The sequence below is a fragment of the Molothrus ater genome, chromosome 6 (assembly GCF_012460135.2).
Source record: "Molothrus ater isolate BHLD 08-10-18 breed brown headed cowbird chromosome 6, BPBGC_Mater_1.1, whole genome shotgun sequence".
Taxonomy (NCBI): Eukaryota; Metazoa; Chordata; class Aves; order Passeriformes; family Icteridae; genus Molothrus; species Molothrus ater.
Window position 1 is genome coordinate 13072354 of NC_050483.2, and position 26410 is coordinate 13098763.

At 37.1% G+C, this 26410-nt stretch overlaps 1 protein-coding gene across 4 annotated transcripts in view; it reads right to left on the reverse strand.

The window, feature by feature from the left end:
- Nucleotides 1-26410, reverse strand: part of SOX6 (SRY-box transcription factor 6) — a 370211-nt gene that overhangs the window by 22972 nt on the left and 320829 nt on the right. For all 4 annotated transcript variants that reach the window (XM_054515289.1, XM_036383763.2, XM_054515290.1 and 1 more), the window contains one exon: nucleotides 8968-9076. In XM_054515289.1, coding sequence (XP_054371264.1) covers nucleotides 8968-9076 — 109 coding nt within the window. The remainder of the gene's footprint in view (nucleotides 1-8967; nucleotides 9077-26410) is intronic.

Genomic DNA, 26410 nt, shown 5'->3' on the forward strand with positions numbered 1-26410 from the left:
TCCACCATTCGCTCACCAGTGTTTAAAGCTGAATTGTTAGCAGTGCCCTAATAAATACCAAAACAATAATTCTAAATAAGCTGCTAGCACAGCCACACTCCACAGCCAGCCCTGCCCAAATCTGTGCTATATAAATGAATTAAAACTGCTAAATGCAGCTACTTGCTTGATGGCTTACACAAACAGTTTAGATTTCTTGACCACATTCTATGGCAAAGCTAACCCTCATAGAAACTTGGCATGGACTATAGCTAAAACAATAAAATAATGCTTTAAATTACATGCGATATTAACTGAATTAATTAGGGCTTGAGGCCTGGCTTTAGCTCCTGGTGGCTGACAGAGTCACACATGTGCTCTAACATAAGAGTTACTCTGTGAAGATCCATGAAACATCTACAGAGAAACTGGGATGAAGAAGAAGCCTCTACTATAAATTTGGGGAGGTGTTTAAGTGTCATCATATTTTTCAATCATGTGCTACTTGCAGACTTCAAGACCCTTCACAGATAATTAATTAAATGCTAACAACCCCATTCTGACAATAATGTTATTGATAGAAAAGAAATATGAATCATCTTTAAGTTGAACATTTTTCAGCCTAAGTAATGATGCCAGAAGTAAGGGATTGCCAGTCATCAGATGTAACAGTCTACATTATTCAATCCACAAGCATTGTTGCTGTTTCCCTTTGATATTTTATTTCATACTCAGTTGAGGAAAATAGAGGCCCACAGAAAGGAAAATCATGGAGGAAACAGCCCGGTCCAAAAGAAAAAATACTAACAACTATTGTTAGGTATTTGACAAGATCTATGGATTTGACTTGATTTTTCAGAAAAAAAAAAAAAAAAAACCAGCTGGTCTACCAGCTAAGCAATTGTTGTTACTATATTAATCATATTCAAAGTCAAAGCAATGCAAAGAAAAATGCACTAATCTATTTAACATAAAAAAGTTTCCATAAAAGTAACAGCCTTACTGCCAGTGTAGCTGTTATTCACATCATTTCAAATTTCTCATGACATGAGTGTCACCTAAAACATCCAGAAAATACAACATTAATTTAAAACACAGGGGCTAATTCTGCAGTGTTCAGTCATCCCTAAAAGCTTTTATGTTGAAAAAGTCCTGTTTGAACAAGGGTCATAGTGATCCATTCATACTTCAGTCAATGCTTTGTTTTGTTTTAAGATGGAGAAATGACAGATGGGAATTAAGGACAGAGAAAGAAGGCAGTCTGACTTCACATTTGATGGATGCATTGTTCAAGGTGTGGCTGAACACGGTTCTTTGCTTGCTCACACGTTCTTTACCAAAACAATGATTTTTAAAAGCTTAAGTACAATGTAGTTTGTAAAAGGGAATTATGTTTAACAATGGGAGAGGTTTTTACAAAACCACCTCCCTCAAATTACGTGTTATTAAGAAATGCAGAGCAAAAGCAAAAGACTTGAAAATGGGTTGCAGCCACGGCTTTAGTGACCCATTTCCTGCATTCTATCTTCAATAATTTGTCACTTTCTGAATGATGCAACATCATTCTTTGTATCAATGTAACTAATTCCTTCCATCCAGTGCTAGCTGTTTTCACTTGTCATATCAGTAATTAGCAAGGAGCTGGGGCTAGGATATGCATAGACCATTTCTTATTGCCTTTCACATAGGGTGCTGATATTAAAACAACTGATAATGTAATTAGTAAATAATATAAATAATATAACATGAAGAGAAAGAAGCAAAAACATCATGTTAACAGGAGCTGTTCTTCAGGCTAATTTTTCAAGTAAGGTACCCCTGGGCATTTGGGATTTGTGAGCAAAACCAGGAAGATGTTTTCATAAATATGGCAATGGCATGTCTTAACATGTGACCACAGTTACCTGGTTTGGATAAAAAATACAGTGCTTACCATGAAAGAGGGGCTTACATGAAAATTTACAAATCATTCCTTTTTTTTAATTCCTGTGAAACCACTCCTGCCAAATTGAAAACACAATCATTTATTATTTGTAGAATTTATGAAGACACCGCAATGCTCACACTATGCTCACACACTCTTTGGACCACTGATCCTGTGAAATTAAATCAAAATACAAATTAAATAAATATTTTCCCCTTGCTACCAAGCTCTTCACTAGGCACTTGCTTAGACACTTTGCATATGTACACGGAAGAAAGGCAAATGATCCTAAACACTTTTCTGAGATACTGAGGCTCCTGAAGGAGAAAACTGTTCACATTTTAGACTAAGAAAAATAGACAGTTGTACAAAGAGGGCTTGTTTGAATCTGTACCAATTGCTCATGCTTAGCCAGAATGTATGATGTTCTTTCCTTCGCGTATTCATATTTCTGCTCCACTCCCTGTGCTCAAGATTTAAGGAAGAAGGGCAAGATTCCTCCCTCCTTCACTCAGTATGATATAATGGTAGCTTTCTCCATCAACTGAAAATTCAGTTGTGCCTGGAAATTTTGCACTATTTTATGGAGTCATAAAATAGTACAAAATTTTCTTTTGTCATATTGGAGCACTACCAAAGAAACCCTGAGGGAATCAGGACCACGGGGTATTTTACACCTGGTGGTTGTACATGAGTGTGAAAAAATGTTTTAAACCACTGAATTGCTATATTTAATTTTTCAGTCACTCCACCTAAAAATAGCTACACATACTGACTGATGCTTTCAGCATTTGTGACAATAATTTTCTCATGGGTGAAGATTTTCTGTGTAAAACTGCAGCCCACAGTTGCTTTTTACAGCCACCTTCTAAATTCCTGAAAATAATGTTGTACTATATAATGGAAATTGTGAAAAGCTCTTAGTTATAACTATGCTAATAGGCGCCCCTATGTAAAACTCGGGGCATTGTAAAAGTGGTCAATTGTACAACATGAAAAATCCTAAGTGTAATTTTTTAAAATAAAGATACTGTTCTATAAGAATCAATTACTGTAGCTTGGAAATGTCAGACAAGAAAGCCTCATATTTAGCAGTAGGAAAAAAAAAAATACCTAAGGCAGTTGAAAATCAAAAGTTAAGTTGTGGAGGATACCCAGATTTGTTATTCTGAAAATGAGAAGCATACTATATGGTAAATATTAGTGTCTTGAGAGGAGTAAGTTTCAATGCTATGGAAAGATCAGTCCATACACTCCCAGCACAGGGTTTTCAGTTCCCCCTCTAAAATGTTATGGGGATGCTGGCAACAATGAGATGCACGAAGTGTTTGCCATCAGAAAAGTGATGGGGTGTTCTCAAAGACATCTCATTCCTATCCCATCTGCAGGTGTTGAGTTACTCCAGGGCTGAAGCACAGAATCTCATCCAATGCAACTGAAATACCACGCCTAAGTACTCCATCCCAGATTCCTATCTGTTATGAGTTATTCTGGAAAATTTAAGGATATCACTCAAAAATAAGGCACAATCAGATTCATGGATGTTAAAAATGGCAACTACAATTAATGAAGGCCACATTTTAGCATCTGGGCTTATTAATGTAAGATATATTAATATAAATATATATTTTATCTTTAAATATAAAGATATATTTATTGGATTTGGAGGGTTTGGGGTTTGTTTTTTTTTTGTTTTGTTTTGTTTTGGGGTTGTGTTTTTGCAATCAAAGGCCTATAACAAGAATTCAGGGCAATAAAAATTCCAGTACTTGAGCTTACTCTCTGGATACATTTCTTTGTTTTCAGACAGCTTTCACTGTTTTCTGATTTTCATCTTTCTCCTCTCAACTGCCATAGCAACTATTACAAATATTTATGTGCGACAAATTCCGGCATGGAGAGGAATTCTTTCCTCCGGTATTTACGAAGCACTGTCACAAAAGTAGGTGATGCTTTACCCTGCCTGTGCTACCTGCTGTTTACACTTCTGCACGGGAGGGTGTTAAACAAGTTACCTCACAGGTTTGGATCGTCGTGGCAGGCTGCCAAGGTTGATCTGCCTGTAAATGTATGGCTCCCTCTCACCTGCCTCTTCAGCTGCTCAGAGCCAACCTTTTTTGAAGTAGGGAAGAAACCCTCCCCCTTTTGTATAAGCAATTATTTGCTGTTGGGTGTGAATGAGGTTGTTGAGGCTTTGAGCATATGGTAGAGGTGCTCCTTTAATAATACACCTAATGGGTTTGCAAAACACTGGGCATGATGTCTGCCCTCTTACCAGGGAGGGACCTAAATGTTAAGCACTAATAAGGCATTTTCATCTATTTCTATTTGCCTTCTAAAAATTAATTTTGTTTTGCCATGCATTATATTTTCACTGAAAGAAAACCAGCTACAGGTAAGTTTTTTCTCTTTTACAAAATCTCGCAGTGAGATAGGGGCAAAACAATAACATTAAGATGTTTTTACTCTGAGACTAAGATCCAATCAAGAAAATTATATTTTAATAGATCCAATTCTTTGGTAGAAAATGAAGATCAGGTCTTTGGACCTGATGGAAATTGATGGAAATTGATGGAATTTGAATCCCTGAATACAACTGCTGAAGGAAACCACAATGCAACCTGAGCTAAGGTAAAATCAATAATTGTCAACAGAAAGGTTAGGTCTACCCTGCAGATTTCTATCTACTAGAAAACAAAACCTTAACACACTTCCTACAAATTTCCAAGAATTTGACCACATCCGCAAAACTAGAAGGATCCATTGACATTGAGCACATTTTACAATTCAAAAGAAGCAGCACCATCACCCAAAAGTGAGCATCTGTGAAAGGAAAATCTTCTTCTAGAACTCGAACCAAAAAATCTTATTCACATCATCCAATGTTCTCAATAACTGAGAACTAGATGCTTTAGTATTTAGAATGCTAAATAGTGTGCCTTGGTGTGTCCATCCCTGTCTATATTTCAGCACTGACAACCTCAAATGTTCAAAATTATGAAGCCAGCTACAGAAAGAATTATGTTTCCTTTAAAGTGTTAATGTTTCAGGGGAAAAAAAAATCCTTGTTTAGAGAACTAAACAACTGGCTGTTGTTTCTAATTTTGGATACCAGTCACCAGATGTTTATGAGGCTTTGAAATCATGTTTTTGAAATTTGCTAACCACAAATGTATCATATATTTTAACATGGCAACTGGGATTTCAGGTAATGATACAAGTCTAACAGCTGTGGATTAGTCATCAATGGTGTCACAGTTAGTGGCAATGTTTTAAATACAGTTTGAGCATGATTTTTAATATAGTTAGCTCAGTCTTGCTGATGGCTAAGAAGTAATAGAAATATTGGTTTATGTCATATTTAATATAAAACTCTTCCTAATTCAGGCCTTGATTCAGATGACTGCGAGCTCATTATGAGCAATATAAACTTTGAAGACAACTTTGTATCTCTGAAAATACAACTAGCTACCATTAATTAAATCTTACCTTTAATTAATCTTAAAAAGGTTTTCACACACTGGGCATGGACAACAAGCTAAAAAGAAAATCATTCTATACTATTTCATATTTATCTAATTTCCAAGTTTAAAGAATTTCAATACTTATAATTCATGACTCAAAAAAAAAAAAAAAAAAAAAAAAAAAAAAAAAAAAAAAACCCAAACAAAACCTGTAGCTTCAACTTCTGGTCAATGACCCAGTACCACAAGCACTCCTAAAATTACAGGAAAACATGACTCTGATCATGTCAGACCCAGATCAGAGCCATATGTTATAGAAAAGATGTAAGGAGTAGAGAGAAATCATTGCTAGATCCTGTTACAAAGTCATTCCATAAACAGAAGTCTGCTGATATGTCTGCTGACAAATTACATGAACCTTAAATGTTGTGTCAAAACGATGGGAATCAGGAGCACTTCCCAGATCTGGTCTATCTCAAATGCCTGCTGGGATGGACAGACATGCACCGTGACTCTGCACACTTTGGTGTCCTATGGAAATGTGGGCGTGCAGGTAGGCAGGGAGTGGAACTGCACTTCCACAGCCCCTTTGCTCTAGACCACTGGGGGATTAGAGTAAAACCCAAACTCCATTTCCCCCAGTTTATGGCCAGCAGTGGGATTAAATTTGGAATCCTTAGCACTGGAAAAAGTCTGCTACACCACTGCCCCATCCCTTACACCTGCCCCCACCACCCTTTTAAAAGAACATTCTGCAAATTGTTAATATCTTCCCTAAATGTAGTCAATTTAATAACTCTGAAGTCCTAAAATTCTGGTGATGAGAGTAAAATCACCAGGCAGATCTAACATCCATCCACTCACTCTGTCACAACTGCACCTGGGCCTTAGAGATCTGGATAAACTTCTGACAAGAAAAGACAGGGCATCAAAAGTTGGCCATCAATAGGTCACTTCAGAAATCTTTATTCCTTGTTTTATATGTGTAAAAGCACACATAAAGTACAAAAATATTAGCTAAAGATTTCTACAGCAACCTGCATTCAAAAGGAGGGGGGGGAAGACTTAAAGTAAAAATGACAATACAGAAAGGAAGGTGTGAAACACATGAAGCCTTTGAAGAACATGACTGTGCCTATTAGGAACCATTGACATTCTGAGATTGTGACTGTGGCAACACAATGAAATGCAGCAAGGCATTCTTAAAGGGGGTGAAAGAAGAGAAACAAAGCTGGTGAAAGGTCTGGAGCACAAGTCTGATGAGGAGAGGCTGATGGAGCTGAGGCTGTTCAGCCTGGAGGAAAGGAGGCTCAGGAGGACCTTACCACTCTGTACAACAACATGAAAGGAGACATGGGGGTCTGTATTGTTTTTGCAAGGAAGAAGTGATAGGACAAGAGGAAAAGGCCTCAAGTCGTGCCAGGGGAGGTTTAAACTCTTCATCGAAAGAGTTGTCAAGCTTTGGAACATGCTGCCCAGGGAAATGTCTGAGTCACCACCCCTTTTAAAGGTATTTAAAAGATGTAGCACTCTGGGACATGGATCTATGGTGGACCTGGCAATGCCAGGTTGGACTTGGTGATCCTAAGGGTCTTTTCCAAACTAAATGATTCGATGATTCTAAAGAATAAGCTTCCAAGTTTCATAGTAACCCAGGGCTGAAGTTTGGAAGCACAAAATAATGGGAAGACGTATAAAAAATTTTGACAAACCTAGAAAGATCTGTAATAGTTTCACAATAATTAGAAGCTGGGCAGAGTCTGTAGCATGCTACAGGATATCAGAGACCACAGTTTACCTCCTGATATTTCAGCAGCACTGTCTGCAATCAATTCCACTGTAAATTATGTTAGGCTAGAAGTGCCATCCTCCTAGACTGCTTGCCAAATATAAGGGGCAAAACTCAGGTTATATTTTGAATGTATTTTTCTTTCATCCAGCTAACATCTAACTTCACCTTGTCTACAATGAGAAGGACAAATAAGCAGCTCAGTTTAGAACTCCTGCCAATGTTTTTTTTCAGCTCAGCACTGCCATGCACCCAGCCTCTCTTTTCCAGAGATACCTCTTGGCTGCTAAACAAATTCTGGAAATCTGAATCCATTCATGAACTCGGATTTCTAATGTGGCAAGGCCCCATGCCTCAAAGTGCCCCCCCAGCAGCTCTAGGAAGACACGCACACTGTCCTTAAACTGGCACACATCACTGTAGCTTGGGTTACATGTGGCAAAGCTCCTCTCTGCACTATCCAGTAACAGAGGAGGCTGCCAATGCCACAAGGGGTATCAAGACACTAAATTAAGGGCACTAGGAAGAGAATGGATGAATTGAAGGAAATTAGCTAAACCAACAATGGGGTCAGAGGCCTGATGCCATCTAAACCAGTCACTGTGTATCTGTAAGTATCCCCTTGCAAATTTCACCCAAACCGACCAAAAAAAATATTCTTCAACATGTTGAAATATGAAATATTGCTGCTGGATAACTGCTTCTTTATAAAGCACCTTAAAAATAACTGATTGGTCAAAAAGTGCTTTGGAAAGTCCATGTATCGCCTGATTCCTTTTTTCTAAAAAAAAAATAATTGTTGCAAAACACCTGTCTGAATGTTATTTTTTGCCTACCTTCTGTTTGTTATTTTTCTGTTTACAGATGATACAACAGTGGCCAATCAAATTGTATTAAGGATGAATAAATGAAGGGAGGTTATAAATAATAGCTCCCTAAAGTTCACTGGTCCTATTCTTTTGATCCAAGAAAAAAACCAGATTTTGGATTTGTCAGATGTTTGGATGTTAATGGAAAAATTCAGTAGTGTTTTAAGCTTCTAATGCCATAACTAGAATTCTACCAGTTTAAAAAGGGTAAAATAATTCTCAAGCAGAAGTAAATTGAGGGGGCAAAATTCTGCATAATGTTCTATCTGAAGAGTACATTATCCATGTGTCCTAGGATAGAGAGGATCCCAGTGACATCCACTTCTAGAGCATGCATGGTAATCCTGCTAGAGACTCAACTCAGTCCTGAAAAACACTGACTTCCACCTGGGGCTTGAAACATATAGATATTTATATAAAACTCTCGCTGAAATGAGTGCTCTGAAGGCTTACATAATGAAAAAGATCTTTTCATACAGAAAATGTGAAGCATTTTTCCATTATCATTTGATAGCTGCCTATGAATAGAATTCTGCTTGCTAAATCTTGAATAGGTGATGCACGATGGGTAGATTCCTGAAAATGCTCTAACCTTCTTCAAAGCTGCTAAACACTAAAAAAATAGGGGATACATATCCTTCCTGAGATAATTTTCTCAATATCTCCTAAAATTTTAGTAAGAGTATAAAATGCAAACACTTATTTGGCAGCTGCTTGGGGAAAAAGAGAGTTGTGTTGCAGAAGGGCTTAGAGGGCTACAGAGTCCTCTTCACGTCTCCACACTTTGTTATGGACCTACTGAAATCTCACAAATTCAGACAGAAATCGATCAAGTGTTACCCTGGAATGCAACACAGGCAGTACTTATGACACTGGCAGTATTTCAGCCACATCAGCCTGTGGTGCAGTGTTCAATAACCCATGGTCAAAATTGCAACTCACCTTCTGCATCTTCTGGCCTTGTAAGATCGATGACACCGGGGCCAATTTTTCCATCTTCATTGGGTTTCCCTGTTAACTGTGGGCCTAAATTTTCAAACCTTGTTCTTTCCTGGAAAAGAACAGAAGGACTCTTAATGCTCCATATAGGATAGTTCTCATTATATGCCAGTGCATATGGGTATGCATCGATACATGCCTTATTTTTTAAATCTGAACAAATAATGAATGCATCTAATTAGAATTTTAGCTCAAGGACAATTTTTTTTCTATTTTTTTTTTTTTTTTACAGATTCTGAATGTTTGCATTTATGAAAATCAGTTTTAAATGTGAAACATATACAGAAACTTTGAGATTATTTTGATCTGCAGTGCCATAATGCATAAACGATTGTACATGCAAATACAAAACACTCTTGGCAGCACACAGTGCTGATCGATGCTGCTCACTTTGCCTTTCCACTTATTTTCCAACTTCAACTGAAAAAGACAATCGGCATTTGGGAAACATGAAAATTCAGAAGCTGAAAGAAGAGTTTGTATTAAAATGCACTGGTATTTTAATGAAGAAAAAGCACTTTTTCCCCCACTCTGAGATTTAAGTTTGCATTCATACCTCTGTGAAAACACAAGTCTGAATTTTATGCAGAGATTTTCAAAGACAAATATTTGAAGGAAGGAATAATAGAGGACAGAACCAATATTATTTTGTCTAGAAATTTAAGTTGCACCTCAGTGAATAGGGAACTTAAGAAGACAAAAAAGGAAAAAAGAAAAAAAGGAAAAAGAATGCCCACTCCCAGAAAAACAGAAAGCTTTTGAGAGCAGGAGATCTCCATAGGAAACCTGGAACCAGAAATTGGAAACTGAAAGGTATTTTATATGTGAACCCCGTTCCTCACTCACTCCTAGACAAGGGCACTGTAAAGGCAGTGTAATATTGTCTCTCAATAGTGGTCTCTGTAGTGCTGTGTATCAGTGGCAGAGTGTTCAATGGTTATCATTAATTTAGCGTTCTCATTTGAAGGAACATAGCATGTTTTCCCTCTTGCCTTGTTGTTACCTCTTCAGATTAAACTTGGCATTATGTTGTACTTGTGAATGAATGAGACCTTGTTGTTCATTACTATGAAACAATATTAAATGTCATGTCAGCTTGAATTTAGAGACGTGAAATACCAGCTTTCAGCTCCACGAGCAGTTTCTCCATGTTATACTTAATGCATTATGCAGAAGTAGAGTGCTGACTGCTGTTCAGTCTATTGTTCAATGACCTAGTTCTGTGCTGTGCATACAAGACACGAGAAAACATTGGGAGAATCTCTCCCAAAAGATGGTAGAAACTTGGAAATGTTCTTCAGGACAAAACACGGCCTTGACTCCTCATTTGCTCCACCTCTAACTACTCCTGCTTTCCAATATTATTATTTTTCTATTGTCATTGTGTTTCAGCCATGAAACCCCATCCGGAAAAGGTAGGAATGTTTTGATTCCTCATGCTTTTGGTTCCTTCAGCCATGGATTTTTAAAATTATTCTTTGTTTAATTTGCAGAGGAAAAGAAAGCTCAGTCTGACACTGGATTTGCCAGAACATGCAGCTGAGGCATTTCAGGTACTAAATGCATTTCTAAAAGTTCCTCAGAATCTCCCAGTTGTCAGACAAAATAACTCTGCATTTTATATTTGGTTAATTACTTCACTTGTTTTCTTCTGTAAAAACCATGGTTGATGAAGGAGCTTATATACACAAAGGAACTCAAGAGAAGAGAAAGAGTTACAAATAAAATTTGACTGTAGAAAGGCACTATAATACTAGAGGCCCAATATTTTGCTGAAAACTGTTCTGCAATGTAACAATACACCTGATTCATCAGGATGGGATCTGTCTTACTGGTAGAGAGAATGAAAAATAAGTTTATCAACGATACTGCGTTCCATTGCAAAGGGCTGATTTGCAGTTGAGATAAAAACAAAGATCAGTGCTAAGAAAACAGCTTTTGGCACATTTATTTTCTCTTTCAAAATATTTGCACTAAAAGCTTTTTTTTAAAGGATGTTAATACAGCACCTGCAGTATTCTTGGAAGAACAGCCTTTAAGTGTGTTTCAGAAAAAGGAGAAATACCTTTCTTCTATAAAAATCAACAGATCCAGCTACATATCAATATGCACATTTGGAATATCTTTCTAGTCATTCATTCTCTTTGATTTTACCAGAAAATATTCTCTTACAAAAAAAAAAGGAAAAGAAAGAAAAGGAAAACTGGAAAAAAAAAAGAAAAAAAGAAAAAGTTTCTGTAAGAACATCAATATTTTGACATGGAAGGAGAAAAGGGAAAATTGTATGATAAGGTTCAGAATCACTAAAATGAAAGCACTTATGCCATAAAAATACCTGCGCTTGTCAAACAAAGGAGCTGTATTTATCGTTATTTTATAACCCCCTCCTAATTCATGAGATGCTTTAACAAAGATAGATATATTTAGGTCTTTTAAATGCCTTTTAAATTCATTCCTTTTCTTGCTATTTTTACTGAAAATAATCATCATAGCGATAATAAAAATTGTTCAATATTTGCACTGGGTTTACACAAATTCAGAGGACTTTTAAAAATAGGAAAATCTTCCTCAATACTAAAAGTGCTTTTATCTAGTAGATGCCTTTACAAATCCATGAAACACAACAAATTCATGTAACATTTATAATAAGAGAAGAAACTTGTCCCACCAAACTCGAATCCTTTTCAGTGGGATTTGTCTTTGCCCCCATCTTGAACTCATCCTAGAGAAAATAGACTAAAAATCTTTCAAAAGAACACGTTTCCCCTAATATGACTAAGAAGAAGATTGATTTTCTACTTCATATTCCTAGATTTAAAAAAAAATGACATCCCTTCATTAAAAATAAATGGTTTTACATAGCTGCACGAACAAATATGTTACCTACACATGCATCACATCTGCACACATGTACATCAGTTACTGCAAATATTGCTGCCTGCCTAACCTCCATCAGCAGAAAATTTTGGTGAGTTTGTTATAAAGTGCACTGCTATGGATAGGTGCAGGTGTTTTCTCCCCTGTGAAAGGCACTTTTGACCCCTATTTTGAACAGATTTTTTTTTTTCTTATTTTTGTGCTGGCTACGGAGCCCGTAATGTATAGTTACTTTAAGTTTTTCCATTTAAATCTTAGCAAAAATTTTTTAGAATATGACACTGACAACACTTTCTCGCGACAAGATCAACACAGTCAGTTGGAGTTTGCATAAGGAAACTGAAAGCACTTCCCAACACAAATCAGATCCTTTGTGCTTCTTTATACTTTGAACACGTAGTAAAAATAATCCTTTCTTCAAAATGAGACAAAGAAGAGAAAAAAGAACCTTCTTAGCAGCCAAACCTTAATTTTCCATTCTGTGATATGATTAGGCACTTATTTATGCGTTGTCAGTCACAAACATGCAGAAAACGTAAAAGTTATTGAAAAAATTAAAGTCTGCTCAACTGTCTTGCAGGACTGTTGGTTCTCTAAGTGCTTTGAAATTATGATGTATGAGGTAGATGTTGCATATTAAATAAAGATATTTAAATTATAAAGCCCCCGTTAGTGAGAGCTGATGAATGTTAAATGTTATGAGCCACAAGGCTGTGGCATCCATCATATTCACATATTATCACAGTCAGTGATGGAGCAGCCCCAGTGATGACAGATAGACTGCTAGATAGTTATCCCTTATTTCCAGTGTCGCCAAGCAAGCCTTGCAACCCCTTTGGCATTATTTTTAGCTTTGCATTAAATTAGCAACTTTTCCCATCACGTTCTGCCAGAAAGTATCAATTCTTTCTTCACGTGTGGAAGGTAAAAAGAATGATTCAGTGAAGCAGGGAGCAAAGCAAAAGGAAGCCTTAGCCCCTGCCTCGGAAAAGGCTGCAAACTTCAAATGACTAGAAACAAATATAAAATTGTGATCTTGCGAAAGAACAGCAATGAAAGAGTAAGCACACAATAATGGCTTTTCTCTGCACTTAGATAAAAGCTGAATTTTTGATGTGCACAGTATATTTTCATAAAATTTTATATACTATGTTTTATACACTTATTGGCTATTCCATAATAATGTGTGTGCTAACAGTAAAATTGCTCTTAAATTTATGTGTGTTATTTATACGTTCCCATGTAACAATGCTTTTTGTTGTAAAAAATATTCTGTTTATTAATGTAACTTTACAACCACTGCATCCAGGATCCGTGGTAAATTAATGACATTTTTATTATTTTATAGTGTCATTAAATTTTTACTGATCACTCCATCAAACAGAAGCAATAAAGGCCATAATGCAAACTGGGACACTTAGATCAGGGGAGCAGGAAGGCATTCCATATAGTCTGAAGTAAACTGCTTGCCATAAATGATATTTATACCATCTTTAAGGATGTGAGAATACTTGGACAAGTTTGGCAAAACTGTTTCTGTAGTACTGTGGATTGTGTACTTAAATAACAGTTTACTTGCCAGCGAGACAATTTTTTTTTCAAACCATATGCGAGAAGATGACTGATTGCATCCATCTCTTGAAAAATAATATATGAAACGTAATAATACACTGGGCACCCCTCCCTTCTGGATTACCAAAACTGATCTGACTATACCCATGCCTCAAATTATTTCAACATGCTTGCTTTTTCCACATCTGAAATGTATGCTTAGCCTGAAATGGAAAATGGCATGCATGCTGATGGTTGTGTAAAAGATTTAAAATATATATCTTTTTTTGCAAACAAATACTTTTATTGAAGCAGACGTGTTTGGACAATGATGTAATACCTTTATTTCAATAGTCTAGCATGGAAGCAGTTACCCAACATCAATTTAAAGAGGCAGTTTCTAGAAATCGAATTAATATGGGTCATTCACAGAAGCCACAGAACATTTGACTGAAGGGATATTATTTCTTCTGAGGACAGTGCTTTAGTTAGAATAACTACAAATAATTATCACATGTTGTCTTTATGTATGAAATGTATTTCAATTGAATTATTCTATACTAAATGTTCTAGTAGCTTATTTCCCAACTATGATCTATTCCCTTCATGTACCATGGACAGTAAACAACCAGCAAACAACTTAATGTATTCAAAACATAAAAAGGACATTTTCAGTAGAACACAGAGAAAATTATTCCCAGTTTGAATGAGGAGGAATTACAACTCCTTTTTTTCCTCCTCCCTGGAAACTAAAGATACAAATGCCCCAAGCTTTTCAACCTTCTTCTTACTACTTTTTAACAGCTGGGACTGAAAAGTTAAATTACCTTCCACTTAGAATCTTTTGCAATGGCTTGGCACAGCAGGGATAATTACAAATTGACTTTCAGCCTTATCTCTGGATATTTTAGTTATTATGGGTGGGAAGTTTAAACATTAACCTTATTACAACAATGTCAATCATCCCACTGGTGTGCAGGCATGCAGCTCCTGGAATTCTTTGGATGGCAGAGGAGATAAACACAATAGTGGCACTATTGTTACAATTGAAAGCATGGCCCTTGGTTTTGCAGAACTGCGGTGAATGCCTAGGACTCATTTTCAATATCACAGCACTGGGAGCTGCTCCAAAAACCAGAAATTAAATTAGCAAAGCAGGCAAACTTATTGTAGGAATGCTGTTATTTTAAGATAGTACAAGATAAAAGGGGTACCTTTTCCAAGGATTTACAGGTTTTAGGACTGAAGGATATGCTGACACCTATGATGTTGACACAACCTGCCCTTTATTTTTTCTGTAAGTGAAACTCCTGAATTCAATGATCTCAGGGACCAAGAGGGGCACAGTGAGTGGTTTTTCACCCTGACATACTGCTGCTTCCAGGTTTTGGGGGCCTCTTTGCTGTTCATAAACTGTTCCAGCAATATCTTTGCATGCTGAACATACAGCATGGACCAGCATCCCTGCGACAGACTACAGATTTGCATCACATTGCAGTGCCTCAAAGCAAACAGCTTGCTTGAAAAGTTGTGGGGAGAGAGAAGCCACTAGGTCTCCTTTCAAATATATTCTTCCATATCAAAGCATAACTGAAAAGTAAGAGGTTAAAAGCAGATAACAGGGAATTTACAGTAAAATTTCTTTGCCTGCCTGGCAAGCCTCAGCTGGCTTCCATGTGACAATATGACATGGGCAGGACCATCACAAGCAGAAAATACTCCAAAGTTGGTCAGAAACAGAATTTAACAGTGATTGTCACATTATGAGACATCTTTCAAGAACCAGGTTCTGGAGGCAAAATTGAGAATTGCAATTTCATCAAAATTTAAAGTGTCTAGAAACAAATCTAGTCTAGAAACCAGTGGGCTAAACAAAAAAAAAAATAATTCCCCAGATAAGTAAATGCCAATGTATATAGCCAACTTGTAAACACTGTCTTCAGCTAATTATTTTGGAAGCCTAATTTTAAGGATCAGAGTTCCAAGAGCTTCTTCTCAGCTAGTGTGAGCAGTAGCCATCTTGATCTTGAACATAAATAAGAAAGATTTAAATGAATTCTCTGATTATCAGGAGCATTCAGCAGATGCTAAGATGTCTATAGACTTCAGTGTATGGAAGCCTGCTTTTAGTAGGAAGTCTGTCAATTCAAAACTATTTTTTAAAAGGGAAAAAAAAAAACAACTGATAGCAAATATTTCCACCTACAGGAGATACTATGCCCTCCTGCACATGAAATATTGTCATCTCCATAACTATTGCCATGCTTTACAGGCACTCCTAAGCTATGGATCTGCCCTGGTTAGATTACTTTCAACAGGATTACTGCATTTACTGAGCCCCCTTAACCAAATGCTTTATGTCTTTGTTCATATGGTTTTAATATGGTTTTAACCAATTGCAAGGTTATTTATAAGTTTGCAACTCCCCAGTAGTTAGAGTTATGAAGCGTTTAGACTTAAGCATATCCAGTTGTGTGGTAACCCAACTACTGCTTTCATGCGGTTTCCAACGTTTTATTCATGTACAAAGGCATGATGCATGGCAGCATCTGAGACCATTGTGATTAACTCTTTGTTTCAGCAGCAAGTTCAAGCAGCAGCCTACAGTAAAATGACATAAAAGGTAAAGATTAAAAGGGAAAAAAAAAAATCACACAAACTGTGAAATTCCACCACAGACTAAGGAGAAATTAGTCCTTAAAAAACAAAGGGACAATCAATTAAATTAGCAGCTGGTAAATGAAATGCAAACAAGAGGAGCTACTACTTTACACTCTGCATAATTCTCTATGAATGCTGGAGAATTTGCCAGGGGTCAGAAAGAGTCCAAAGCTTGGTCTGTCACTTGTTTCTAAAAAAGCAGGATAATTTTATGACTGTTAATAACATTTGTAGTAGCACATGCTAAGGTAATCAAATCTCGTGCTCCAGAGTGTAAGCTGTTCAACTCTTGCGTCAAAGAGAAATTCCCTTGACTTCTCTGCTGTTCCCTTCCCTCCTGACCAACTCCACAGATTATTAATTGGGAGCCTTCTAGGGAGACAAGTTTCTTTTGTAACATTGCTAAATTTAAGGAAGAGCTGGTAAATGGTATAGATCAAATCTATAATCTACCTTGTAATTAGAAGGAATCTGAATGCAACCATTAAAAATACCCCAATATTTTCTTCGAATTAAACACATACATGTGCATTTTTGAGAGACAGACAAAAATAAACACAAATTATGATTGACATCCACTTCTACTAGGAAATAGCAGGACTGTGGTTTGTTTTTTTTCTGTGCTGTAAAGCGACTAAGGGAAAGAATTCAATAGCTACTCATGGACCTTTGGAATGTTCATTTAAATTTCTAACATTTGATTTACAAGAATAAAAGTGCAAGGATATGGCAAAACGAAGGGGTTTTTCTTAGGCTAAATGTTACAAAGGAATAAATGTAAATGTATATTTAAGTTTAATTTAGCAGGTGGTTGGACCTTGTCTGTTATGGCCTCATTTTCAACAAGTATTTTAAAATGGAGCCATTTAAATGCCAAAAAAGTGAACAAAAATGTTTTTACCAAATTTAGACAATTTCATAACTCTGTACATATATCTGCATGTTTCCCCAGATTTTTATGCTTGTGACTAAATTTCATTGAAGGTATTCTCACGCATTAGAATCAGAACAGGATTTGGTGACTAGCTCAAAACTCTGAATCTCTCTCTCTTAATCACCTACTAATATATTCCAGGCTGAAAACTCAGTTTTAGAAGGAAGCCACAGCAGTGAAACAAGCAGCAAAACTATTCTAGGTTCAGCACAGCAATTTTTTGGAATGGAAAAATAAAAGGGAGAAAGAAGTCACCAATTTCAATTTCATTGCAGTGTTCTGCAAACCTCAACAGCACAAAGCTGTTGCTTTCAGCTACTATCCACACATGGAGTTGGGACAATAAAGCTCTTTTAAAAAATCCAGAAAACACAGATCCAGACAGATGTGCACACAATGTCACTGGTCAAACATCTTCAGAAGCAATCTGATGTTCTTTTGTGAATAAAATGCAAACTGAAGCACATATAAATGGACGTTTAGAAGTTTAAAATTAAACCTATAAAAGCTATGAGAAAGACACATTATATTCACATAAACACTCCCATTCCATTGTTTCAGCTATTCCTTATGACAGGCACATGTGAGAGCTTTGGACACTTATAGGTAATGCTGGAAAAACTTTGATAAACATTGACTACATGATGCAATAATCAATTATCAAATCTCAATCAATGCAAATTTCCTACCTGACACATGGCTAGTAGTTATAAAGGTATAAAAGCAAATACTTCAAATAGTCTATTTGCCAGTATTTTTTCAAGTAAGGAACTAAAATTTGTTGCATTTTGTTACAGCAACCTTTGAACGTGAATAGTATTGTATATTGTAGGTGTAGGTTTGAATATCTCCATTACAGCAAATCCTGCAGGGGCTTTGGCAGTACAGATACCCAACCCCAGACACCACAAATGAGTCACTGGGGGTACCCACCCCTTTTTTTACCTCTATAAACAACACAAGCCTCCAGACATGCCCGTTCCATCCCATGTTCAGGAAGACACCTGAAGCAGTTTAAATTGGAGATGCAAAAGACACTTGGGCTTAAATGTTCATATTCATATTTAGAATTAGAAATGCAATCAAGGCAGTTAGCAAAATCCCACCAAATGCTACTGTTTTCAAGTATATGCCTTGCCTTGTGCTGGATGTAAATATATAATTGCATACCATGCATACAAAGATTAAGTAGGCTTTTTCTGTATTTATCAAGATGATTTGGTAGAATTTTAAGCACAGTTTTCCAGGTTGCATTTTATGATTGCTGCTTACATATTGCTCTGTTTATACTCGGGCCTCTTTTGTTATCTTCAGAGAGAAAAGGATCATATCACTAAGGTGTAAGGATGGGTGACAATGGAACAATGATAATAACATCATTATGCAGTGTTTTGTCTCTTATACCTCCATCACTGCCATGTTTTTTCTGTGATTATTTCAGCCTCAGGAAAAAGTGCTGCTTACTTTTTATGTCAAGAAGGCAAGATTACTGTTTGCATGATTACAATATCAAGTAAGATGTACGTAATGCCTGTGATAATATAAATGTACCCCTCAACTAGCTCCTGTCTTTAATCCTCATGCAACTGGGAAAAGAAAAAAAAAAACAAACAAAAAATAAAGAAATAAAACAGTGAGTTGCAAATTCTTGCAGCCTCATATACACCTTAATCTTGTAAGGTGCCAAATACTTCCACTCCAGTCCAACAGAGGCCTCAAGGACACGGATAATCAGTACTTAACTCCAGGGGAGCATATGAAGAATGGACTAAATGCACTTGGCTGAATCAGGGCCAAAGTGTGGAGTTCTTATATGTACACAGAATCTGAGAATAAGAATTAAACAGGCTTTTTCCAGGCTCAAAAGGACGCTTTATCCTTCTTACTGATCCTTCTTTTTTTTTCCTCTGAGACAGGTAGGTTGAAGACCTTCTGGCACAAAGAATTATTCTTGTTTAGGAATAAAACAATAGACAGCCAAGAACTCAGTCCTGTAAGGAGCAGACAAGACCTTGCATAAGCAATGTCCTGGCTGAAGTGAAAGAATAACTCTGCATCTGTGAAATTGCTATTTTTACTGACTGAACTCCCTAACACAATCAGAACTAAGTTATTCAGCATTTATGTTTTTAAAACTTATGATCAAGGCAAAAGCAGCCCAAAATAGATTTATGAAGGCTATGAATTCACAGAGTCAGAGAATGGTTTGTGTTGAAGGGACCATAAAGATTATCTAGTTCTAGTTCTAGCACTCCTGCCATGGGCAGGGATACCTTCCACTTGACCAGGTTGCTCATTCACCAAACCAAAAAAAAAACCCCAAAAAAGCAAAAGGCAACTGAAAACTAGGATAAAGTCTTTCTTTGTGATATCTGACAGGCAAATGCAGGCAAATATGGAGAGATTTACATGTCTTGGAAGGAGTAGCTCTTCCATGAAGGAATTATGAATCAAAATAATGACAGAGGACTTTAAAAGGATAACTGAAAGCTATGCAATTTTTTCCATGCAGAATCCAGAAACTCTTGCACCTGAAACCATCCTAAATGAAAAAGGATTACCTATGTATGGGTGGAAAAAAATAATGTGTTTTTACTGCTGCAATATACAAAGAGAAAACTGCTAGTCTATAGCTAATGCCATTGGCACAAATCCATTCTCTAGCTTTTCATTAAAAGTAGAATGATTTTATAAACCTTCCTTTGTTTTTATTGAGAAAAATTTGTCTCAAGTTTCCCAGATAAGATATTTATTAAGTACTCTTCTGCTCCAGGCAACAATGCAATTTAGAAAATGCTTTTATACCTTAACAACCAACCTTGAATGGGTGTTTCAAAAGTAGTGGTTTCACCCACAAATTAGCCACTTATGTTCCACTTAAGACTTATTTTTGACCTCATCTTCAGTATAAACATAAGCTGGATCCTGCTGCATCTCTCTGCATTCAAAATGCACTTTTTCCTCTCTTTTCCCTTATCCTTATTCTCCCACTCTAGTTGACATATATGGAAAAGTTCATGCAATTCACTAAAGGAACATTCCAGCTCCTCATTCCAGTGGAAGATTCTTTGCTGTTCTGTGGATAAATACAATCTGTAAGAGGGAATTTCCTGCCTCATACTTTCCTTACTCCTTTGTATACTTGTATACTTTATAACTGTGATCATGTTTTATAGCTCTGTCTCACAGGAAAGAGAACAATATTGTTCTGGGGAAGCAATCAGTATTTTGGAGCTTTTTACTATGATATATGTAGACAATTGCAAAGCTTACCACTGCTCATTAGTAATACCTAAATAATTCTAAAATGGAGGTTGTTAACTGAATCTTCAGGCACAGAGAGGGGAAATTATTATCTTCTGGTTACCCAGAAAGTCAATGATTAAGCTGAGAGCTGAACCCAGGACTTCTGCACATTAGGCCAGTCCACTGGCTGTTATGCCACACTGCCCCTGCCATAAATCTGCTTGATGTATTTTTCAGTCATGGAACATTAAGGGCTCTGCTCTTTTCTAATGAATATGTTTAAAGAAAACAGTACAAACAAAAGCAAACGTAACACTTAAATTATCTGAGACATCCTGCTTTAATGTCACGTTTGGATAAAGGTTTTCCTACTGGGGACCTATGGACTGTTATACATACTGAAAAATGCCAGTACCACTGGCTGGCATACTGGTATCTCTATTTATGCCTAAAAACAGAGCATAATCAGTTTTAGGTGGTTAAGAACAATCTTAGCCAACTTTTATATTATGACCAAAACCTTGGCAGTGCAGCAGCAGTGGCAAGTAGCAGAAAATTAATTGCAGTGTTATTTGCCAGATTACTTGAACTATTTACACTGGGACTTCAAGTATGAAGTATTAAAAACTCAAGATTTGGAGAAGTCTTCTGCTATATATTTTTGTTCCTAGCTACAACAAGATGGACAGAGGAGCATTATGATACAGCATGACTGACTAAATGAAGCATTTTTAAACCACCTGAAGCATTTAGGAGTGTTCAGTTTGAACTGTTCAGATTTCTTTTTTAATTGAAGATTTTGAAAGCCAATTGATTTAAATTAAATGATCAACCTTTCACATCTACTTGTTTAAGATTCATGTTGACATTGTACTAAATACAGCTATATAGTTTGTATTCCAGATAAATTGATCTGACTACAAGCCTCACTCTTTAGTATGATTCTTACTCCAAGATAAATCAATATTTAATATCTCCTGCAACAGCCTCTGTAGATAATTTTAAACCTTTTCTCCATCCCATTAAGTTACCTTTAAAAATTCTTTTTACAAGGCTTCACAGATGACTTCTGAAAAACTAGTTTATGAAAAGCAGTCTGAAATTCATTAATTCAGATGGAAAGGGTTTTTTTTAATCTTGCTGCATTGTGCTGATCTCTAAATCCATCTCTGTTTAGCTAATTCTCCTGCTCAGCTAATTTCAAGAATAAATAAATACTTCCTGAAAATCTGTAACACAGGTTTTTAAATGTAAACAAAAATATCTTTGTACTGCCAGCTTGGTAGTACAAGATATCTCTGGGGTATGAGCTTCTGCAGAAACAGACAAACCAAGGCTCTCCCTGACTCCCTGAGAGGATGGGCACTCTTCATCACCAGGTACCAACCTCCACCCAGCTCCAGCCCCACTGTCACATCAGCTAAGGGGAACAGTGATAAGGAGCAGCATGTCAGGCTCAGACAGCAACCACATCCCAGCCTCCATTTTGAATATTAAAAACTATGTCTGATCCCTCTCTCCTCCCCACCCTCCAATCTGGTGCAGCAGCTGAGAAGGAAAAACATCTCTTCCTCCTCCCTCAAACCTCTCCTATGGCTAAGGGCCCCGCTGGGAGAGGAGGCTTTGATATCAGAAGAATGCAAACAGCAAGGCTCAGGTTTGCTGCTTCTTAGGGTTTAGAAACAGAGACTTAAGAGGAATTTCAAATGATTATACACTGGGAGAACTGAAAGGGATGATGCCAAAAAAGAAGGAAAGAGCTATATACTCTGGAGCTATCTGGTTGTAAATCCACCATTTAAACTATAGGATTTTCACATTCCTGTCTGTGCTTTCCCTCATTCTCATTCCTTATCCTGCAATACACTCAAAGTGCATTTTCAGGGACAAGTTATGCAGGAGTGAAGTTCTGTCCCATTCCTCACCTTCTAACCTTCTGGTCCCCACAAACAATCCACAGAACTTTAAAACATCTGATTCAGCTATTTGTGGGGTCATGCTGAAAAATCAAACAGTGAAATGTTTCAGTTTAATAAAAGGGGAAGCTTTTGTTTTCAAAGCCTTTGCAGCTTTTACAGCAGAATTTCTCAAATAGTTCTGTCCTTGAGCAGGCAGCGAGCTGCAGCTAAAGCTGCTGAGAACCTCTTTGCACTGGAGAGGCAACGTGCTAGACTGAGATAGCTCTTGCCTTTCAAATCTATTAAAGATCTTCATCTCAGGAGCTGTAACTGCTTTGGTTTCTATCAAAGCACAGCCTAAAATGGTCTGATCCTAAATGAGTTCTGTCATCAGTTACAAAATAGAATTATTAAAGAAAAAAAATGTGACTGATAACTCACAATGAAGTTTTCAATTTTATCTCCATTCCTACTAGTCCAAGCAATCAAAAATGTGATAAATTGTGTATTTTGCTTATGGAAAATGGTCAGCATTTAGCTCAGTTGTGAAGTCAAATCCAAGGCTGATTTAGCAACAAGAATGCAGCTGTATAGAGAACATAGCCACAAAACAACAAAGAGAGGTGAAATAACACTATCTCTTCACAGTATGAGATGCTAGTGGAAATTCTAATGTGGAAATTGTGTTCTGTCCTATTAGTTAATTAAGATGTGACACACAACAGCAATGAAGGTGCTCTTCTCATGAGACACTACAAGAGCAAAAGCAGGGTGAAGTTAAGCAGCAGGGAGAAAAGGAAAGGAGAAACAAAGGAGTAGAACATTGCAATCACTGCAAGAAAATTTCCCCCCTCTGCCTTGTGATAAGAGACTTCCACTACCTAAACCATAGGCTGAACCACACTAAGAGCATCCTAATACTGCAGCACTGGGATCTCAAAACAGTTGAAGGGTGATTAAGTAATGAAGTCCCTGATTCAGAGGCACATGGGCTGAGATGCAACCCTAACATAGCAAAAGCTTTACATTAGGAGAATTTAAGTGGGGTCAAAACCAGGAAATTGGGTGCTTGTTTGCCCTTTTAACTGGATTCTTTATGTTCTTATAGCACATATAGTAAGTACAGTAACATGGCATAGGTGGGGAGAGAGGAAAATCACTTGGTAAACCAAGCAAGGAGTACAGTTCATCACCTTCCCTTGTAGGATAACTCACACATGCACTACAAATTTCCCATACTGCAGTTCATTCCTTTTGCCTGTCCCTGCTAGTGAGTACATCCTGATAAACTATGGGTGGCTTTTGGACTGAATGGAATGGATATCCTGCACAGCAGAGTGTGCTGGTTATTGCAAACACTGATAGTCACCCCAGTCTGTATAGGGTCAGTTTGTAACTGTGAACATTCCAATTCTGTGAAAGAGGAAAAATAAACCTTGCAGGCAAGAGAGTGGGAGCAGACCCGCAGGAAAAGGTCTTCCTTGCATTTCTAAGTTTTGGGTTCCTTCTGAATGGAAGCCCTAAGAGTTGGTATACCCTTCCTCAATGAGACATTGTGATGACACAATGTGATCTGTAGTGTGACACTGGAAAATAAAACACAGGAGTTATGCAAAGGTCATGCAGGTAATCCCTTTTTAAAGGGGAATCCCTTGGGAGGAAGAGTGCAGCTATACAACCTAATCTTATTCATGGTATTCAAAGAGCTTGAGGAACAGAATTCTGGCAGGGAGCTGGCAGCTGAATACATTTTGGCAAACTGCTGAACCTCTGACAGACCAAGAAGTTTTACAGTACATGATGTGTCAGTGACTCACTTTGTATACAGCTCTAATGCACATCCTCCCAATGATGGCTTCTAAACAGAATGTAAAACAAATGTACCAGCATCCAAAATACAGCCAAGAGTGTTCCTGTGTTTTAGAAATGGGAAAAGTGGGATGCACAAAGCAAGAATCTCTATGCATGTAAAAAGACAATTCATCCAAACAGGAGGCATATAATGAAATTTTTACTTCACAATTGAACTCCAGGATGCAAATAAAATGGCAGGGGGATAGGAATGCTCACACTGCCTGCTGTCTCAAGAAGCCCTTGGCAAGGTAACAGTGAAATCATGCACCCAGCTACTGATCAACACAGGTCTGACATTAAACCACAAGTGTCCACTTCTCTTACTGGCTGTTTAATAAATTGCTTTGGAACGGGTGGAGGTAGAGAGGAGATCTTTCCAAAACCATGTCTCAATGTTCTCCCTCAGTTAATGAATGTCAGCAAGTGGAATAGAACAGAAATTTGATATGTTTTTCTAGCCTTTCTTATAGAAGCATTTGCAACATGTTAGAGGCCACAGGCATAAAAGTGGAATAGTGGGAAATTAATGTTGTCTGTAGATTTTCAGGATGTAAGCTGGGCAATTTCAGCTTGTGGGTTAGGCATACTTTAGGTTTTAAGTAGTGTTATAACGGCTTACTATGACTTGAACAAGATTTTAATATGAGCAATCTGATGTTGAGTATCATTTATTACCCTGTTACACATTTCCATTTGAGATAGACCTGTTAGTGGAGTTAGTATTATGTGGCTAGAGATGAACAAGCTATGTGCAGTGAACATTTAATGCAGAAATTAGAGTATTTCTTATCTTTTCAAACTACCCATGGAGGTTCAGCAATTTCTATACATGTATGAGTGTCACTGCTTTAGCAATCCAACTTTTTAAAGCTCTGCATGAGCTATGCACTTAAATGCTCAGTGGTTTTCTACTTCTGATTTATGCTGTAGTTGGACACCTAAGATAAATGGCATTGTTTTCAGTGCCTAACTCAATGATAATGCAACTTTGCCCTAAATTACCTGAAAAAAAAAAAAAGAAGGCAACTGGGAATTCTCTCAGCTCAAAGACTTCCTAAGTAACGAAAAGGTTTTACTTCGATCTATCAGCTCCTGCATCCAAAAGCCTCAACTCCACAGAAAAACCCATGAATCTGCCTCTGGCATACCACTGGTAGGAAAAAGATGGCAGTGGTAAGGGATAGTGCAGCAAGGCCTTCAGCAGCCCTAGATTAAATTGCTGCAGAGTTCAGGGAGCTGCTGTAAAGATCTATAATTAGCACTGACACTTTATCAGGGGCTGGAAGATCTCCCTGATACTGCATTCCTCATTTGGTCAGTGGGGGCTGCATCAGAGCCTCCATTTCTTATTAAGAGGGAGTGAGCAACTTGGGCATAAAGTGCAAATCCCTAATTGTGCACAAATGTCCATGTTCAAATGTAAATACAGTCATAGAAATGAAACCCCGTTTGCATGAATATTTGTGGAAAGAAACAAAGCAAGGACTAAGCATGGTCCAACTCCATTAATCAGATTTCAAACAAACACTTGCAATGTTTCACACTATTGGCTCGAGTTTTTTCATGAGACAAAAGAAGTCAATTCTACCTGTTAGCATACTTATTCTTTTGATTGAAGCAGAACAGTTAAGCCAGCAAAAAGTATTGCATAATCCCACAAACAGGCAGCTTGGTAAATATCCTTAAACAACTGGGAGTGAATTTGAATTTATCATACCTATTGATGCAGCCTAATGACACTTGAGAAATGGGAGACATTTTTAATTTTAGAAAGTAATGAAGTATCAGGGAAAGCAATCCAAATTTATCCTTGCTGTACTTTATCTGCTGCAGCAGAGAGTTATATTGGCAATGCATTTGATGCAGCGAATTTGCTTAGAGGAATACACAGAGCCTGGAAAAAAAATGGAAGTAACTTTTGTGGATGTCTCTGCTTGTATCTAAGTGTGAAATAATATGCAAATGTATTCTGTAGTTCTCAGGACAATTGAGGAAGTGATATGATAGGATTGTGCAGCTGCCATTCTGACCCACAATTTAAATCAATGAATATATTCTTGTTCCAGCAAATTTATGCTCGAACAATAATTTTCAACCTATCTTTATTGTTTTGTGGAGAAGCATAATAAAAACACAGAATAAATTTCAGTATATATCTGTAAATTCTCCTGAGTAGCTTGGGAAATGTATTGTATATAAGAAGATCATTATGCTGTTACAGTCATCAAAAAGACACTATCCTTTATGGCAGAACATCATCTTTTGGAAAAAAATATCCTTGTTGGTTTGTGCAAATTTTTCAACACATCCCTGAGACATCTTTCAATCTAATTCTGTTCATTTTGAATTTTCAGTTGCTCCAAAA